This window comes from Acinonyx jubatus, chromosome B4 (genome assembly GCF_027475565.1).
Source record: "Acinonyx jubatus isolate Ajub_Pintada_27869175 chromosome B4, VMU_Ajub_asm_v1.0, whole genome shotgun sequence".
Lineage (NCBI taxonomy): Eukaryota > Metazoa > Chordata > Mammalia > Carnivora > Felidae > Acinonyx > Acinonyx jubatus.
Window position 1 is genome coordinate 123,936,104 of NC_069387.1, and position 19,882 is coordinate 123,955,985.

General features: G+C 45.7%; 1 protein-coding gene across 5 annotated transcripts in view; it reads left to right on the forward strand.

Annotated features, from left to right (window-relative positions):
- RFX4 (regulatory factor X4) overlaps window positions 1–19,882 on the forward strand; it is a 162,280-nt gene that overhangs the window by 134,673 nt on the left and 7,725 nt on the right. For all 5 annotated transcript variants that reach the window (XM_027070926.2, XM_053226685.1, XM_053226684.1 and 2 more), the window contains 4 exons: window positions 2,776–2,895; window positions 3,237–3,398; window positions 15,327–15,489; window positions 17,435–17,573. In XM_027070926.2, coding sequence (XP_026926727.1) covers window positions 2,776–2,895; window positions 3,237–3,398; window positions 15,327–15,489; window positions 17,435–17,573 — 584 coding nt within the window. The remainder of the gene's footprint in view (window positions 1–2,775; window positions 2,896–3,236; window positions 3,399–15,326; window positions 15,490–17,434; window positions 17,574–19,882) is intronic.

Genomic DNA, 19,882 nt, shown 5'->3' on the forward strand with positions numbered 1-19,882 from the left:
GGTTTTAGGCAAATTTCTTCACCGTATCAGATCTTTGTTTCCTTGTCTATAAAAGAGGAGGGTGTATGGATGATTTCCAAGGTGCTTGCCTGTGATACAACTACTAATGCCATTTTCATTATCTAGGGTTTTCCATTTTAATTCATTGTTTCACAGCATGTTTCTATCTTTCTATCCTTATTGACCTAGAGCAACATTGGAGCAAGTATTTCTTCATTTTTGGAGACCCTTTCCTTTGAAGTATTTGATGTTCTCTTCTGAATTCTTTGACTATATGGACAAAGCAATCATATTATGATATGATATCCTATGAGATCTTAGGACATTAGTAGCAAAAGGGACTTTACAGATAATAATAACAAGCAGTTACCATTCATTAAACGTCTAGTGTGTCCCTTTCCTCATTATGGTTAGTACTTCTGTAACCAAAACAAGGGGTTTTACCGCCCCCCCCCTTTTAGAGAGCTGTGTTGTACAATGATCAAAGAACTCCAGAATCAGACAGTCTTGGGTTCAAGTCCCAGTTCCTCCAGTTAATAATTATGTGACATTGGACACTTACTTTCCCTCTGGAAGTCTCAATGTCCTCCTTTGCAAAAGGAGAGTATCCCTTATCTCTTACAGTTGTGATGAGGGTTAAGTGTTATAATAAGTCTGCACATTTACACAGATCTACACAGATAATGAATTTGCCACAGAGCAAGGGCTCAAGAAATGGCTGATTTTGTAACATTTACTAAGGGTAACTCATCCAGGGTCTTAGTGATGCAGTGGCAGAGCTGGATCTCAACCTGGGCAGAGTGATCCAGTGCCCACACAGTTGCCCACAGTGCTACCTCCTCAGTGGTTCACAGGACCCATTTGGGGGAAGTGGATGGAAAGTGGTGTGTGTGTGTGTGTGTGTGTGTGTGTGTGTGTGTGTGTGTGTCTCTGTCTGTCTAAGTCAGGTACAATTAAAAGGAAAAAGAAGATAGAATTAAAAAGAAAATTGGTAGTAAATTCCACCGAGAAGGTGCTGTCCCATCACTCCCAGAAGACCCCTAACACCTTATTTCTTACAAGTATTACACACTAACCAGTTGTGCAACTGGAGCTATAGCCCCATCACCTTCTAACTGAGACTTGAAAAGGCATAGCTCCCAACTCAAAGGGCCCTGCTAGGACCAACGCCTTTTTCCCCCATCTGGGCTGTGAGCAGACTGGACTGGATGATCTGTAAGGGAACGGGAACAGATTTTGGAGCCAGATCAAACTGAGGCAAATCCCTACATACTCCTAATGGAGACACTCCTTTCCTGCTCAATAAGGGAGTACAGTACCACCTACCCCACTGTTTGTAGTAAGGAGGAGACCTGTGTTAATTGCTTAGCAGAGTTTTGGCACACAGTAAGCATTCAGCAGATAATGACGATGATGACGAGGATAATGATAATAGTGGTGGTGGTGATGATGGAGTCACAGTATAAGTAATACCAGAGAGTCTCAGAGGTCCTCTAAAAAAGCAGACTGGAGGGAAATGGGAAGAGGAGGTCAGCTTGTAGGATAGGTGGGTGAGAAGTTTTGGACATTTCATGGGAAGTAGAATATCCACATGGAGATGTTCCCTTGGGAGTTGGAAACATGAGACCAGAGATGAAGGTTTGGCCCCTCTGACCCTGGCATTCCTGAGGCTTGATTACAGCAGACATTAACTGAGCCCCTTCCATATGTGGATCATTCCACTGTCCATGGTGGCAGCATGACATGCCAGAAAAGATGGTTTTGAAGTAATGTATTATAGTAAGAATGAAAGTACCTATCTTACAGGGTGGTAAGAGATTAAGTTAGAGAATATAAGACTTTGAACACAGAGACTGGCACATTGGAAAAATGTCTTAAGATGATCACATCCCTTTTTATGAAACAGTCTACTCTAAATTAAGAATGAAGAGTCTTATTTGAGAATACCATATTTCCAATCTAATACCTTTTCTAACATCTGTTCATTTTTGAGAGAGAGAGAGACAGAGCGTGAGCGGGGGAGGGGCAGAGAGAGAGAGGGAGACAGAATCCGAAGTAGGCTCCAGGCTCTGAGCTGTCAGCACAGGGTCCGACGCGGGGCTCGAACTCACGGACAACAAGATCGTGACCTGAGCCAGTCAGATGCTCAACTGACTGAGCCACCCAGATGCCCCAATCTAATACCTTTTCTGAGAACCGTGTGTTAAACAAAGGTCTCAGAAACATTTAAGGAAATAATTCAGTTGTTACAGGTTTCAATTTTCAGTTCTGCTTCTGGAATCCTGTCAGGTAACATTGGTATAGTGAACTAGAAGGCAAAATCTCTGCCATGGACATCCTTAAAGTCCAATCAGGGAAATAGGACATACTTGTAGAAGAGATAAAAATGAAAGACACCATGTCAACACACACTGAACACAGTAAGTGGTGCTCAAATGAGGACGAGGCCAGTGGGTATGTGAGGGCTCAGAAACATTTGGACAGATGGCTCAATGGGCACCATTTTTGATGAGCTAGTTTGAGCAAGGAAAAAGACGCACTTGCTACAAAGACGCACTTGTTAGTGCCATTTACCTTATGCCGAGCACTAGGCTAGGCTGAGGACACAGCAAAGAAGAGCAACTTTTGACCATGTGGAGATGATAATGGAGTAGGGAGTGAGAGTCTTGAACAGAGCATTAGAGTACAAGCCCAACAACACGGGCTGTTAACCAGGTGGAGGGGCGTATGTGCGCTGCCATGACTTACCTTTCTGTTTGGATCTTCTCCCACCAGGGTCTTTTCACTTAATTCACTTGATGTTTGACGACTACGTGCTCTACCTGTTAGAATCCCTGCACTGTCAGGAGCGGGCCAATGAGCTCATGCGAGCCATGAAGGGAGAAGGAAGCACTGGTAAGCCAGCTTTTCACTGGGAATTGCCCTACTTGGCAGTTTGATTTGCATCCTTGCTTCTATGCTCTGTGTTTCTTTAGCTCTTTATTCCGAAGAATTTAGTTGTAGTGGGCAGGCCAAGTGGTGTGAAAGCAGTGATGTCCTTTTCTTCTTTGGAGTGGGCATGGCTGTGTATGGGAACTGCTTGCATGCCTTGATGGTGATTCGAAACCATCAAAGGGCTTTAAGCAGAGGGGTGACATGACACACAGGTCAGAAAGAATATTTCAATTTTTAAAGTCCTTTGAAGACAAGTTGCCTTGACCTTTGGCTCTGAGAATCTACCCTTTCTCTACCCATAGCAGAAGTCCGAGAAGAAATTATCTTGACAGAGGCTGCCCCGCCAACCCCTTCACCAGTGCCATCGTTTTCGCCAGCCAAATCCGCCACGTCCGTCGAAGTGCCACCTCCGTCCTCCCCCGTCAGCAATCCATCCCCTGAGTACACTGGCCTCAGCACTACAGGTAATGAAAGGCCCCTAAAGGCTTTGAGTGGGGAGTTGACTTACAGCAAGAGCTTTCTGGAAAAGCATTCTAACCCAATCAATGCCAAGACCGTAGTATTTGCCTGGATTTACAGATGCCTTGCAGTTATTCATTACTCACATGTATATACTCCACATGCTTCTGTTTTCAAGTTGGCCAATTAAGTACATGATAAAATCTCCACCTTCCCCCGCAACTAAGACACTGAAATGATTAAAATGATATAAGACATAAATTGATACACAGCCATTCTTTCTTGAAAATGAGAAAAGGAGCTCTCTGTGAACCAGAGATTGAGAGGCATCTCTGGAAAGTGGGGCATCCGGGAAGCCATTTGCTAACACATGGCGATCATATCGAGGTGGGGGTGATGAGCAAGGTAAGACTAATGCTGTGGGGTCTCCAAGCAAGGGGAGACTCCCTCTGGTTGGAGGCACCAAGAAGACCTCGCAAAGGAATGGGTCTGAGCTGGAACTTCATTTTTAACTGAGGAAGGTGGAGCAGAAGGGACTTCTGGGAAGAGGACAGTATGAACAGATGCATAGGGGTAGGGACATGTGGGGCCTTCTCAGGCCACGTGAAACTTGGGCTAAAATTAAAATGTAGGAGGTCCATGGAGGGTCTTATGAGGCTAGACACCACAAATTGCAGTCACATCCTGGCGGATCTTGAATGCCAACATATGGTTTAGAAATGAAAAAGAAGAGGTAATACAAGGATAATAATAGCTAGTTGCCAATGTCCATTATCACTTCACATAATTATCTCACAATAACGCCTCAAGGTTGTGAAGGAAAAGTAAAGGGTGAGAAAGCGTCAATTCCTTGTTCTGGGCACCACAGTCACTCAGCCATTCAACAAATGTCCTTACTCATAAGACTTGTGAAAATGGTAAAGTGTATACAGAATATTCAGCAAGCGTTAGCTAATCTGTGATGACAGTGTGTGTGTATGTGTGTGTGCGCACACCTCTAGAGCAACTCACATGGTTGCTGTGGGCATGAGATGACGTAAGAAAGGCCAAGTGCTTTGCTCATAGTGAGGTGCTATCAGATAGAAGGGGTCCCATTGATTAAGATGAGGGCTACCGCTGAATGCTGTAGGGGATCAGAGGGAGAAGCAATCTCCTTCCTTCCCACCTGAACTCTGGCAGGCAGGAGAGAAGCCTGCAGGAGAGAGGGGAGACTCAAAGGCAGCCTTAAAAGATGAGGAAGAATGCATAGGAGAGGAACCAAAGGCAGAAACAACCTTTTCCTATATGGGCCTTGGTGGGGTTGGGCCAGCTGAACAGACGGGTGTTTGTGGAGCAGAGGGCTCATGAGACAGTGATCATTAATTCATTACCTTTTTTCCAAACCTGCTTAAACTATTCTCCCAATTACCCAACTCCAAATGTGGGAGTCGACTTCATCTTTCCTCTCCCTCGGCTCCTGTATTAGTTAGAATAGGCTAAGCTACTGTTAACAATAGATCCAAAATGTATGGAGTTGACACAAGAGAAATCTATTCTGTGCTCGCAGACAGTCCTGGCAGGGTGCTTAGGTCTGAGAGGAGGCTCTCTTCAATGCAACCATTTGGAAACACTTGCTCTTTCCATATTAGGTTGCACCATACTCCAGGGCAGTGGTTCTCAAAGTGTGGTCCATGGACCAGCGGTATCAGCACCCCCTGGGAACCTGTTAGGAATGCTCATCATCAGGTCCCATCACAGACCTACTGAATCAGAAACTCTAGCGGCAAGGCCCGGAGATTTGCTCAACAAGCCTCCCATTGATTCTGATGCACACTAGCTTCAGGCCCACTGCCCTGGGCTTTGCCAAGTCTGCAACCAGCTGACAGAAGTAGAAGGTGGGTATAGAGAGGAAAGCCCGGTCCCTCAAAGGCCTTGGCCTGAAGTAGCACATGTCACTTCCAGTTCCATTTCACCAGTGAGGGCTTAGTCCATGGCCTCATGTAACTAACTGCACAGAGAGGCTGGGAGATGTAGGGTAGCACGTCCCCAGATAGGGAAGGGGGCGAATAGATTTGGGGAGACAGCGTTCTCTACCATGCCTCCCAAGCCAGTCGTTCTAATCCAAATCTTGATGGGCCCATTCTTTCCCATGGCACCACTGCTATCTGTTCAGGCCTTCCCCACGTCTCGGACATCCAGCGACTCTCAAACTGGTTACCCACCTCCAATCTGGTCTGTCCACTTTCTTGCTGCCCACTAGGCTTATTTCCCGAGACCTCGGGCACTCTCATTCTCCAGATCGTATCTCACACTGCTCCACCTCTGGGGTCTCCTCCTTCCACCTCCACCTGATGAAATCCTACTCATCTTCATTGCCCTCACCCTCTAGGTTAGAATCTTCCTCCAGAGGCGCCTGAGTGGGTGGCTCAGGCAGTTGAGCACCTGACTCTTGATTTTAGCTCAGGTCATGATCCCAGGGTTGTGGGATCAATCCCTGTGTCCAGCTCCACACTGAGCGTGTGGAGCCTGCTTCAGATTCTCTCTCCCTCTGCCCCTCTCCCGCATGCGCTCTCTTTTTAAAAAAAAAAAAAAAAAGTCTTCCTCCAGACGCTCACAGCATGGTCCTACTTATATCCTAGTTCTACTTAGAATAATTTTCAGAATAGACTGGGGACTGAAATTGGGTATTTTTGAAGACCAAATAAACAGGGTGAGATTACCCTATTTAGGATGTTGTCTTTTATCCATTCATTCACTCACATGTCCATCCATTTATCTATCCATTTATCCAATAAATATTTCTCGAGTGACTTCTGTGTACCAAACACTTCAGGTTCCCATCCCCTGGCAGTTTATGATTTAGAGGTTAGGGTTCTGATGGGCAAGCTGGCAGTCACAAACAATGTGATGAGTGCAGAGTTGGGCTAAGTTGGGAGAAGAGGGTAGAGGAGCACAAAAGGAGGTCATGGTTGGTATCTGCAGGGTCTGGGAAGGCTGAATAATGCGAGAGAAGGTAGTCTGGCAGAGGAAGTAAGCGGTACAAAGGCCTGGAGGCAGGAGACAGCATGTCATTTCAGAGAACATAAAGTACGTATGCTAAGAATCTTTGGTTAATTCCTTCCCTCAAGTTTCCTTTCTCTCCAGAACTAGCTCTACTCAGAGAGGAAATGAGCAGGTACTTAAGAGCCTATAAGGCCTTTCCTCTTCTGTACTTTGCCAGGGGCAGAAACTTGCCGACAGAAAGCAGTGGTCCTTTGTCAGGGACTGTTAAGGAGACTGGATTCTTCAGAGTATTTAAAAGTAGGGTTGTCAGTAACTGGCCCTAGACGGAGCTTTGATTTCACTTTGGGTACGCAGCTGGAAAAAGGCCTCCTCTTTTGTGGAAATTTAGATTTTGGCATCACATTTGTTTACATGGATGCACCTGAATCATGTTTTGTGTCCACTTTGAGGGGGAAGAACACGCCCCCCTCCCTCGTCCCTCCCCTTTTCTCTCTGTACTGGGTCGTTGTAGTTCCTGCTTAGGAGGCTTGAGAAGAAGAGCCACAGAGAAAAGAACAGCCTTAGTCCCTGAAAATGAAAAGGAAAGAGAACTTGAGCACTGTCCACAGCTCTCCAGCTGCTCAGGGGTCCATCCAAGGCCAGAATATGGAGCAGCAACCCCCAGTCTCCTGCCTCAGGAAGAAACCAGGGCAGTAAGAACAGGCCAGTAAGAACAGCCAGTCATCTGAACAATCCTGCCCGCCCTCACCCCCCACCCCTTACCCTTCTGGGAAGCACCCACGTGAGCCAGTTAGTGATAACATCCTTACTTCTAAAATAAACAGGGAAATTATGCAAATGAAGCAGTTCTGCATTGTGAAGCAGAAAGGGTTCAAGGGGGAGCTTTCCTGCAGTGCAGCAGCATATCCAGCGAGGAGACTCTAAGGGGATAAGGGGATAGGGAAGGTGTGAAGGCAAGATTTCTAGGATCTCTTCATAATTCTCATCGAGCTAGTGAGTCTGCCTGGCCTTTTTCACAGCACTTTGGAGGCCCCAAGGTGTGGCAGGTGTGATAGTCAAAGCCACAGGAATACCATAAATGTGTTCAGAGATTTCTGCGCAATGTGTTCACGAGTCATAAAAGTAGCTTCTTAGAAATACAAATGTAAAACAGGTTCTTTTCAGATGATCGTAACCTTTGAAGATTTTGGCACATTCCTGCTTTGTTCTCAGATATCTCCAGGGGGCATTAAAAATGTCATCCTAGATAAAACTATGTGTAATATTTTTCTCAAGTACCACTTTTGAAATACTCCCTTGTGAAATTAGACTGGATCTTGGCATGCATGTGGGTCATAGTCTTGAAGGAGACATAAACATAATTTCCTAACAACATGTATGGTTTTATAGACATTGCATTATAAAGCACATTTAGGCATGATATACATCTAGGTATTAAGAAATATAGGAGGTTTCTTAAATTTGAGGATTTGTGCAAATATTTCATTGACCAATACTGTAAATTCGAAAACAATTATTGTGTATCTTATAAAATGCATTTGTCATGTTTCTTTTTTTTTTAAGTTAACATATGGTCTTTATGCCCAGTTAATTTTTATTTTCATTTTTATTTATTTACTTATTTTTAACATTTATTCATTTTTGAGAGACAGAGATAGAGCGCAAATGGGGGTGGGGCAGAAAGAGAGGGAGACACAGAATCTGAAGCCGGCTCCAGGCTCCGAACTGTCAGCACAGAGCCCCCTGTGCGGGGCTCGAACTCAGGGAACTGTGAGATCGTGACCTGAGCCAAAGTTGGAAGCTTAACTGACTGAGCTACCCAGGTGTCCCATTTTATTTCCATCTTTAAATTACTGGTTGATTTATATACCATTACTTTCCAAAAAGTATCTGAAGTGGTTAACAATTTTTTTTTTTAAAGCAATTTTTAAAGAGGAAATCAGGAAGCAAGAAATAAAGAAGAAGTGGGGAATATTAAACAAAACAAAACAACTCCTGGCTAAAACAGTTCATTAACACGTTAAATGAAATTTTATGTGACTTGGTTAATTTTGTTGGGTCTCTAGCATACTCTGAATGTCATTGCTCAGATGATGTACATATCATCAAGTTTGATTTAGAGTCAAGGCCAATCAGGTGTCTGCAGCCCTTCCACATTATCAGTGTCTCACTTTTGATGGACACTTCCCCATTTTTCAGCTGTGAAAAAGAGAACAGTATTATGTCTGCTTGGTGAGCACAAAGAGAAAATTAATTCATTGCACATAATCTTCTGGCATCCTTTGGTACAAGGACTAGTGGATACAAAGTGGTATATTATAGATAGTGAGTTATGACTCACTAGGGAAACAGCCACTCTGCTCATCTATCTTGTTCTGTGTCCATACTTCCATGTGTTTCTAAGTATGTTTTCTTAGGACTGTTTTCATTAATTGTTTTTAAAAGCCCCGGGGTGGGGCGGGGGGAGTGGAAGAAAGTGAAAGGAAAGGAATATCAGGCACCTAACACTGTGATACGTGGCTGATTTTGACGGGGCATGTTCAAGTCTACGGCAAGGCCATGAAACGAGACTAGCAAAGGATTCCATTTCAACAGATTTCCACAAGGTAAAATCTAGCCCATTTATCCGTTTTCTTCCCTAACTTTGTGAGCTTGCCCCCTCACTCCTGGCCCAGCAAAGTTCAGAAACTTTAATTTCCATTAGGGTAAAGTGCCTCTTTTCCTCTTTAGGAGCGTGGCAGGTGGTGCCAAACTGACGGGCCCAATTACCATGACATTGGCTGCAATTCTTTACTGTCATTTAATGCAAACTGTAAAGCTCCCGCTCTGTCCTGGTGAGGCCTCGGAAGGGCTCTAAGACCTGGTTTATGATGTCATTTGAAGTATTCCCTCCTTTAGCAATGACAATAAAAGTTAACTATTAAACTCATGTTTTCACCTTCCCACCATGGGTTCCCTGCAACACAAAACCAGCAAATTAAATCATTGAGATGCTAGGATGCCTAAAGAAATAAAGGCAAATTCCTTATAAATGGCCCTAACTGTAGAACATCTGGCCTGCCCAGCTGCATTTTCTCTACATCACTTGAGGATGTAACAAAGATAACTGGCCCCTACTCTTTCCAAATAACAAAAGCTCAGTTATTCTGAGGGCAGCTAAAATGAGTGGGACAGGGTGGACACAGCAGCCCTGCCCCAGAGCCCACGAGGACTCATTTACAGAACCTCCTCCTCCATCCCTGCTGCTTCCTTTTCTGTAAAGGAGCGGAATTAGGAAATATAAGCTGGGATTGAAAATAGATTGCTTAATCTCTTCTTGACCTCGCATCATCAAGGTCACGGCTTGGTGTTGGGGGCCTTTGGATTTGCTCGTTCAATCTTTGGTCCACTCCATGTATTCCGTGTCTGATCTGGGCCATGTCCTGGGGGTACAGAAGTGAAAAGAACAGGCATTGTCGCTGCCCCTGTGATACCTACATTCTGGTGGGTAGGAGAGTCGATACAGAAGTAAACGCCCAGCTAAATAGACCATTTCAAGTGGTCATGAGGAGAATAATAGTGTGCTGCGAAATGGTCAGAGAAGGCCCACCTGAGGAGGTGACATTTATCCAAGACCTGGAGTATGAGAAAGAGTCAGCGCATCAGGTTTGGGGAGAGGAAAAGAACATTTCAGGTAGTGGGGAACAGCACGTGCACATGCCTGAGGCAGAGAAGAGCCTAGCGTAGTGAGGACTGACTAACGGACACACATAAGGGGAGAGTGGCAGTGGGGGCAGTTGCAGAGGTAGGTAGCAGCCAGATCTTGAATCCCCATCTGTCTCTGGGAACGGATCCATTTGCTGCTCCGGGTCATGGAGCTACTGATAAAGTGTAACGCAAACAGATGAGGTTTTCAACTCCAGCAAGTATTCTCCTTAAGCACTACTGCCTTAGGGATGGATGGCAGCCAATGGGGGATAGAGCCATGGATAGCCCGCGGTTCAAGCAGATTTTTCTGTGATGATGGCAACTTTGTTTTTTTTTTAATCTGAGCTATTCAAAATAGTAGACACTAACCACATGGGGCTACTGAGCACTTGCAATGTAGCTAGTGCAATGAAGGAACTGAATTTTTAATTGTATTTTGTTTTAATTTTTTTAATGTTTATTTTTGAGAGAGAGAGAGAGAGAGAGAGAGAGCGAGCGAGGGCGAGCAGGGGAGGGGCTGAGAGAGAGGGAGACACAGAGTCTGAAGTAGGTTCCAGGCTCTGAGCTGTCAGCACAGAGCCCGATGCAGGGGTTCAAACCCACAAACCAGGAGATCATGCTCTGCGACGAAGAGCTTAACCAACTGAACCACCCAGGGGCCCCTTGTTTTAATTAATTTAAATTTAAATAGGCATCTACATCTAGTGGCTACTGTATAGGCAGTTCCAGAATCCAGACATACTTAAAGGAGCTTATTTCTCAGGAAGTTACTACCAAAAGGCTTAGGTTAGATCAAAACCTGAACATCTGTGATGGTTCATAGAATCCTAGTGGAGAAAAGGATCAAGCGGTTTAGTCCAAGATCTGAAGGAAGGGTATGGCCAGGTAGACTGGAAAGTAGCCTGAATTTTCACAAGTCTGTACTAGAACCTTACAACTTCTGATCTTTAATGGCCCTCAACATGGAGCATGCGTGACCGGAGGCAGTGGGTGGTTTATAGACCCTTGCTGCTCAAAGTGTGGTCCACAGACCAACAGCATTATCATCGTTTAGAACTTCGTTAGAAATGCAGAATTGCTGGCTCAGCTCCCAACCTACTGAATCAGAATCTGCATTTTAACAAGATCTCCTATGATTCAAATGCACGTTCAAGTGTGAGAGGCGACTGTTGTTTCTGGAAAGGCTCTGGAGTTGGGCACATCTGGGTTTAAATCCCAACTCTGCCACTCACCTGAGCAAGTCTTAGGCCTCAGTTTTCTCACCTGAAAGAAAGAGGTAATACCTCCCATCTCAAGAGGTTATTGTGAAGATTCAGTGAGTCAGTGTATAAAAAGAAAATAGCATGAGGTCTGGTTTATGTTGGATGGTTTATCATTCATTCTTTCATTTATTCAACAAGTCATTACTGACTGCCTGTTCTGTTTCAAGCACCCTTCCTGTCCTGAGTTGAAAACCCCCTCCAAGAAAACAACACCAACAAAAACTCAGGAGTGAAAGACTTTTTGTTGGGGATGGAAAGGAAAGAAAATCTTCTTCTCCTGCAGTTTTAAGACTAGAACACAGACAACACTTACCTTTATAGGATTCTCAGATCTTTGGGGATCTTTATCGTATTCTTAGAGATCAGGGGGCTTTCTCCACTATTCTCAGACTTTGAAATAAGAGTGGGCATACAGGTCATGGAGAAAAAGAGAAAGGGGAATTAGGCAACTAGGGAAGGTTATTGTTTTACCAATAAATAAAAAGCATTAGCGTTGTCTTAAAAATTAAGCAAAACTGTGCACTGCACACATTTCCTTTTATTAGTTTCCTTAAAAAAGCAGCAGCAGCAGCAGCAGCAGCAACAATTCTCACTGGAGGTCCCACTGATAGGAAAGGGAATGCAAGGGGTGTTCTTTTCTGGTCCCCAGGCAAAAAGGGTTTCTCACCCAAGCCAGTAGGTGTTAATCTGCTTAAGCCTGCCTGAGTGGGTCTGTTAGATTGCTGGCACACGGCCATGTAGGGGTTTTGTTTCCCAGACCACGGGAGCCCATTTTTCCAAGAGTTCCTCTAGCTTTTTGTTTGATAACGTCTATTTCTAGCAGCATTTACTCCTCCAACAACAAATTCAATGAAACAAAAATTTACTGAACACCTACTTTTTGGCAGACCCTCTGCTGGGGATACAGAGATGAATAAGGAACAGTTGCTGTGCTCCAGGAGCTCATACAAAAGTAACTTCTACTCCATTCTCTCAGGTGATGGCTATTATCACTCTGTCTTCCTACTGCTTGGGGAAAAAGAGAAAATCATTTGGCTTCCTGAGCTGCCTCCTTTAAATACCCACTGACCTTGCGGTGCTCTCCTGAGGTCCCAGGGGCTGGAAGGGTTAATTACTTGCTTGCTGTGGCTGGTTCATTGTTCTCCCATACTTCCCACCTCCCTCCAATTCCATCTCCAATTATCAAGCTTGTTTAATATATTTTAATAATGTTTTTCTTTTCATGGAGACAGTACACATTCGTTATAGAAGAATACAGATAAGCAAAGTGAAGAAATGCTTTAAAGCCCTCCTCAACCCCACCACCTAGAGATAACCTGTTTTAATAGAAAGGCTCCTTTAAAAAATTATAACAGTAATATAACTTCATATGAAGTGCAAAATACAGAGGAGTGCAGTCATGCATGATCCTTTTGGAATTTTTTCTTTCCAGTCTCCTTGCAGTTACCATAAATGATGCCTAACAGCCTGCTGAAGTCATTATCTTTTTGTATAGGATGTACATGTGCAAACCAGGAAAAGGGGTACTTTTAGCCATACTGATGAATAAGAACACCTATGATTTTATGGAAAAACACACTTAGAAGTTTGCTGTAATTAGCTGAATTTCTGTTGCTATTCAAGCCTTTCATCCCTGGTGACAGAATCTGACCCAAGAAACTTGTCTTTCTTCCCTGGCATCTGAAATGGGACATATAGAAATGTTTGCTCTAAGAAAGTCTCGTATAAGAATACCCGAATTCACAGTGAGGAGTGCATGAATACCGTTAAGAGCCTCCCACGCCCCAGACTCATCTCACTTAACCCTCAAAACACTTCTGCAAGATATGTATTCTCATGCTTGCTTTGCAGTTGATGAGAGAAAGCCTCCTAAAGTATAAGAGGCTCAGCAGGACTCGGAGCCAGAGTGAAGAAGCAATATGGTAGAGAGAATAAAAGCATGGGGCAGACTGGAGTTCAGAGCCCCACCGGCCCCACCCACTGGGGCCTTGTGCAAGTTAACATTTGAAATTTCTCTGAACTGGACTTGAGTGAGATGCCACTAGCCTGGAGTGTTGACATAAGGAAGGGTCCTGAGAATCAAGGTTGGAGCCCACTGTAAGGGTGTTGCTGAGGACACCGTTAAGCAGTTCACAGTTGCCTTTTATGGGGGCATCTGAAAGAAATTCTTGTTTGATCATAATTCTAAGCACAGTTTACTCCTGAGCAGTTTGTCTACTATCTTATGGCTCCTGACCTGTCAGGTTTCCCTTGTGGCATTGTTTCCTGGGAAGTCTCTGCGCCAAGTCTAAGGCCCACCTCTAGGAAGAGTATGCATGTTTAGCCTCGTTCCTTGTTGCACTTTTTGCTCCAATTTTAATTTCTTCCTTGACTCCCCCGTTCACATTATCTTCTTGAATCTTCTGTATTCTTGTGCACTCCCTTAAGTTCTTTCAGATTTAACCTTCAGTTTCCTCATCTGTGAAGTAGGCACGATATTTATCTCAAGGTTATCGGTAAAGCACTAAGCACAGTGCCTGGGCTTTATTAAATGCTCAATAAGTCGTGTCCGTTTTTCATGTTCTTGGAATGGACCTTTGTCACTCCGTTAAAAACAAAGGGCATTACTTGCATTCCAAAGGATTCTCCCAATTTACGAAAGAGTTCAATACAGAGTTCTTTTAATAATAAACAGCTGTGTTCAAAGTAGGATTGCATTTTCACACACCTTTCAGAGCATTGCTCACTGAATTTCTGCCATGTAATTGGCATAGTGTGGTGCACCAACTCTTTCTTCCACCTGCTCCATGCCAGTGCAGCTACTCACGTGCCATCTGCAAAGTCCTTGGGATGGAAGGGACTGCGGTTTTTAACAAGAACCGCTCTTCTATGTTCCCCCAGGAATGCTGAGATAGAACAGATCTGCAGAAAACACAGAAACGGAGCACCATGTTTTACTTCACTTAAGAATGGTTTCCCTTAACCAATTCTTCAGTTTTCCTGCGTCTGCAACGGGGTGTTGAACGGTCTTCCCTCCACCTCCTAAAATAGGCTTAATTATTTCCACTATATCACCATTCTCAAATTTATCAGAAATCAATGAGTATATCACTTAGTGATTTCTTAAATTACCATCTTTATATTCTAACCATCTCATAAAAGTCTTAAGCATCTTGAGGGTTTTGCATTTTGTCGGTTTCTCTTCCCAATCCCCAGCATTTTCAAGGTATCCAATTAAAAAGTAAATTAATGGAATTAGCAATATGTATGGAATAGGTCACCGCTCAGGTCACTGTCTAGTAATCTTCAAAAAGACCTGGGTAGGCAGAGCCCAGTAATCTACTTAGGGCTGCTTAGAGTGGTTTGTTGGCTCCCCAGCACCTGTTTGGTTGAGCGTTGAGAAGTTACTCGGCTGTGCCTCCCTGAGCTCTTGTCCTCTCTCCTTTCCTCCCTCTTTCTCTTTCTACCTTTCCTTTCCCTTTTCTTCCTTTTAAAGTTTTTATTGAAAAATTTTTGGTCACCAGGCTCTGCACTAGTAAGCACTGGGAATCCAATAGTGGACAAAGCAGACAAGGCACCTACCCTCATAGGGCTTCTAGTCTGGAGGAGGGAGGATGGCATTAAATCAATCACATTCATTAATGGGTGTAAGATTACAAATTGTGGTAGGCACCATGAAGGACTATAGTGCAGTAGGGGATCTGACTTAGTCTGGGCTTAAGACACAGGGGGTACTAAGGGAAGAATGAGGTTTTAGACAGCAGTAACAGCATGTGCACAGGCCCCGGGGTGCTGGGAATCGTGGTTCTCTGGAAAAAAATGAAAGAAAGATCTTGTGTCTGGATCAGAGAACAAAGACAGAGGTGGGGGATGCTTCTTGTGAGGTCAGCAAGGACTGAGACACACGCTTTGTAAAGATTTTGACATTCAGCTTAAAGAGCGTGGGAGGCCACTAAAGTGTTCTAAGAATGGGGCATGGAAGAACTGTGTTAGTGATTTATGCATCTTACTTGGTCTCTGCAGGAGCAATGCAGTCATACACGTGGTCTCTGACCTATACGGTGACAACGGCAGCAGGGTCCCCAGCTGAAAACTCCCAGCAGCTGCCCTGCATGAGGAGTACTCATGTGCCTTCTTCCTCCGTCACACACCGGATACCAGTTTATCCGCACAGAGAGGAGCACGGGTAGGTGACCTTCCTGGAATGCATGCCACCATACTTTTACATTTGGTTTTAAACGGCAGGGTTCACTTGCAGCTGTTTTCTCAAAGGGCAGGAAGAATGGTGCCCGTCGCAAAGATGGCAGTGCGCTCGGCACCGTAGGGTACTGCGGAGGACCGTCTCTTGCGGTCCCCACAAGGCCAGAGAGGTGGGCATTAGGGAGCCCGTTTCACAGATGAGGAAACTGAGACTTGTTCAAGTTCTGTTGCATAGGGTCACACAGCTGGTAAATGCAGGGCCCAGGCTGAGCGTCTGTCTGACTCGAGAGCCTGTGTTCTTCCTTCTTTTCTGCTTTAGAGCCTCGGCAGAGAACTCCCTTCCAGCAGTTCCCCCGGGTGGGAAAGTTTCATGGCGGGGTCCGGGTCTCCTAGGACTGGATTAGAGGAGGACTTCCCCACCCGAGGGCTGAAGGTCCCTGGAGGGTAGCACTTATTAACAGGGCTCAGGAATCCCTGTGTGTTCCAACGGTGCTTTGTGCCACAAAGAAAGAAATCCTTTGTTTTGCCCATTTTCTCCCAAATCCATGTGGTGGTGTTGCTGTGAAGAATAAACTGCAAATCCATTTAAAAGTGTTACCTGGGGGCGCCTGGGTGGCTCAGTCGGTTGGGCGTCCGACTTCGGCTCAGGTCATGATCTCGCGGTCCGTGAGTTTGAGCCCCACGTCGGGCTCTGGGCTGACAGCTCAGAGCCTGGAGCCTGTTTCGGATTCTGTGTCTTTCTCTCTCTCTGACCCTCCCCATTCATGCTCTGTCTCTCTCTGTCTCAAAAATAAATAAGCATTAAAAAAAAAAAAAATTAAAAGTGTTACCTGAATCATAGTAGTTTCTTGCCATCATGCATTGTCTTCATTAAAAGACACTAATCTCATAATGTCTAACGTGCAGCAATCTGAAAACCGCTTATGACGTTAAAAAAAGGGCCCTTATGCTGAAGAAGGTAAGACTCTGCCATGTGGGTGCTGACCAGCAGACCACAGGAAGAGGCCCTCTCAGGTTTCCTCCACACAGTGGCCCAGCATCACGCAGCCAGGTGACAACCCCGAGGCTGGACACGGGCCTGGCTGTTGGCCTGGGTTCAGGTGCCCTTGACCAGTGAATAGGGCCGCTGTTATTTTCTCAGAGTTTACTTCTCTTAGAGTATCTTCCCACGCATTTAGAATAGACTTTGAAAACTGTTTCAGGATGCTTTCTGATTCTGGAGCAATGGCAGAATAGACACCCACACGGTCTTATGTCAGCATTTTTGCTGTAAAGATGTTATTGAGAACAGTGATAAGAATATCCCATGTTTTACAGGAATTTCTATTGTATAGATTGTCTTCACATACGTGAACCCCCAGAATAACGAGGGGCAGCGTTTTTACAAATGTGAGAAACAAGGCTGTGGGTAGCCCATGTTCCTACAGCTGGAAAGTGATGGAGCCAGGCTCAGCACGGGAGTCTTTGAGAGCTGGCTGACCGTGCCACGGTGTTTCCCCGCTGGAGAGAGCTCCTCATAACACACGACATCCTTCCCCCTCACAGGCAAGCAAAGGCCTGAACAATACAAAGCATAAATCCCAAAGTAATGTCTTCTTTCTTTCCTGGTTGACTTCGGGCTTTTCCACAGAGCAGGAGTAGAGGTTTCCATCACTAATTATGTTTTGCTCAGAGCTGGCTTTTCATTCCCTAAGCGCTCTCTGGGTGGTAAGGGAGGTGTGCTGGGAGGGAGAGAAGGAAAATCAACTTGGGAGTTTAAACGCACCACAGCAGGGTTGGAGATGGTAAGAACCAAAAAGGAGGAGTAAAATGGAAAATGAGAAAGAAGAACTAAAAGAGAAAGAAAAGATGTGGTTGATTTTTAAAGGTGTCAAAGTGACGTGCTGTCCCTTCTGTGACTCACAATATTCAATGTGCTTACTGCGGTTTAGGTACACGGGGAGCTATAACTATGGGAGCTATGGCAACCAGCATCCTCCCCCAATGCAGAGCCAGTACCCGGCCCTCCCCCACGACACAGCCATCTCTGGACCGCTGCACTACTCCCCTTACCACAGGAGCTCTGCACAGGTGAGTGGGCGGCCTGCTTCTTTGTCCAGGCCTTGGTACGCTTGGTGGCCGGTCTAGTCAACTTAACATAGTTAATTAGTACCTTCTGGATACTGTGTGCAGCCTGGGTGTCACCAAGGAGAGGATGGTCTTCTCCTAAGGGGCACCCCCATCCTTCAGCAACTGCCCACAGTGGGTGCTCAGCCAGCAGTCATCTCCGCTCTCTCTCACGCACGTGGGTGCGCACCCGTGGTCTTTGGTTCCACCCTCACTTTGGCCTCTCTAATCCCAGAATCCGGTCAGCCGCGATGTCTGCTGCCCTTTCTCAGGCAGCCCCCCTCACATGGGATCTTTTGTCTCTCAGCCTCCCGGTGCTGGCCCTCATCGAGTCCTGTCAGGACTATTACCTCAGTGTCATTGTAACTAGTCCCCGGGTCTCACGTCTGTTCCTTTCCAGTCTGGTCCACACGTACAACCTCACCAGAAGAATCCTCCTAAAATGGGCCCTTTATCAGATTGTTCTCAGGCCACACGTTTCCTTTGGCTCTTCCCTTGTCTAACAAACCATATCAACTCCCTGCAGCCTGTGGTGAATGGAAATTGTGGTTGTACCTATAATGTCAGCGTTGGGTCCTCTACTTGTCTCGGGCACTTCCTGTTGCTCTGGCCTCAAAGGCAGCCGGTCACCAGTTCTATTCAATTCTACATCCTCAAGGTCTCTGAATGCCCCCACTGTCCTTGCCTTAGCTCAGGTCTCACCTAGACTGTGGCAAAATTCTTCCCATCGGTTTCTGTATCACTAAACTTGCACCATTTCTGGTCCATCCTCTATGCTGTAGCTGGAGGAGTCTTTTGGAAAAAAAAACTTGACTGGCCATTAACACTCTCCTTCTTTTCTGTCATCGCATTCAGAGTCAAGTTCAATTCCTTGGCATGCCTCCTATGACTTGTAACCATCTGGCTTCTGCCTGCCTCTGTGGCCTACCAACCACCCCACCACCATTTGCTCCAGCCTTGCCAACCCATGTGCAATTCGCAGATATTGTTCTCTCAGGCTGGGACTTTCTTCTCCAACCTTCTGCTTGTTGTTCAGGACACCAACCCTTCCTTCTTCCAGGACCTTATGACATACCACTGCTCTAGACTCGCACAGCACCTCTGTTGGTAACCCTCCTCATACCCCAGGCTCTGTGCTGAGCACTTTACACATCGTCATGGCAATCCTTGCAGAAAGGAAGTGAGTGTCACCTGCCTGAGGATTTGAACCCAGGCAGTGTGACCCCTGTGTGTCCAAGCTCTTGCACATGGCTCTCTGCCACGTCTCCTGTGTCGGCATTCACTAAGGGTGTCTTGAACAGATGAGGAGACAGGAAGTGAGGCAACACAAACAAAGGAGTGCGGAGGACATTCACTCCATCCCGCTGGTGGGGTGGGAGCCCGGGAGGTAAGCCGAGAGCTCTGCTTGAGGAGGGCACTCAGGATAAACTGGAAAGGTGCCCAATGGAGGCAGGGAGCTCTGCTGCAAAGCACTTGCAGACGTCTAGAATAGAGATAGCAGGACTTGAGAGAGGGTGGAGGCCACGATTGCATCAGCTGTCAGCACACGGATGGGCCTCTCAGGGAAGGCACTGAGGAGAGTGTATCCACAATACATGGCACTCGGGGCAAACAAGCGTCTGTTTTGATTTCCATCTGCAGTACCAAGGGGAGCCCCGGTATAATCCCCAAACAAGCCGAGAAGTTGATTCCACTAAACCATCACCTGGGGCATTCATTATAGGTCTCCAACTGCGTCACACAGAGAAGCCAGATCCTTAGGTACTGCTTCCCTCGGGAGCAGAGTCTGTGCTCCTCACTGTGATCTGCAAAATGACTCAGAGCTGCTGCCAGAGCCTGGGTCACACTTAACAGCAGTGTAAGCAGATCATGCATGCATTCATACGTTCACTCATTCATTCATTCATTTACTCTTGAATGATGCTTGGGTGCTGACTGCGTGGCAAGCACACTCTAGCCTCTGATAATAGCGGAGAAGGGGACAGAAGTAGGCCTGCTCTTGGAGAACTTATGTTCCAGTAGGAGACCGTCATCTAAGCAGCAGTGGCGAGGTCAAGCTGAAGTTCCAAGCCACAGGCATTGTGTTCCCTCTTTCTTCCCTCCCTTGTCCATCCTCATGAAATTTCTGGGGTGATATTTTTATTTTTATTTGTTTTAATGTTTATCTATTTTGAAAGGGAGAGTATGTGAGCAGGGGAGGGACCGAGATAGGGGGGAAGAGAGAGAGAGAGCGAGAGTGAGAGAGAGAGAAAGAGAGAGAGAGAGAGAGAGAG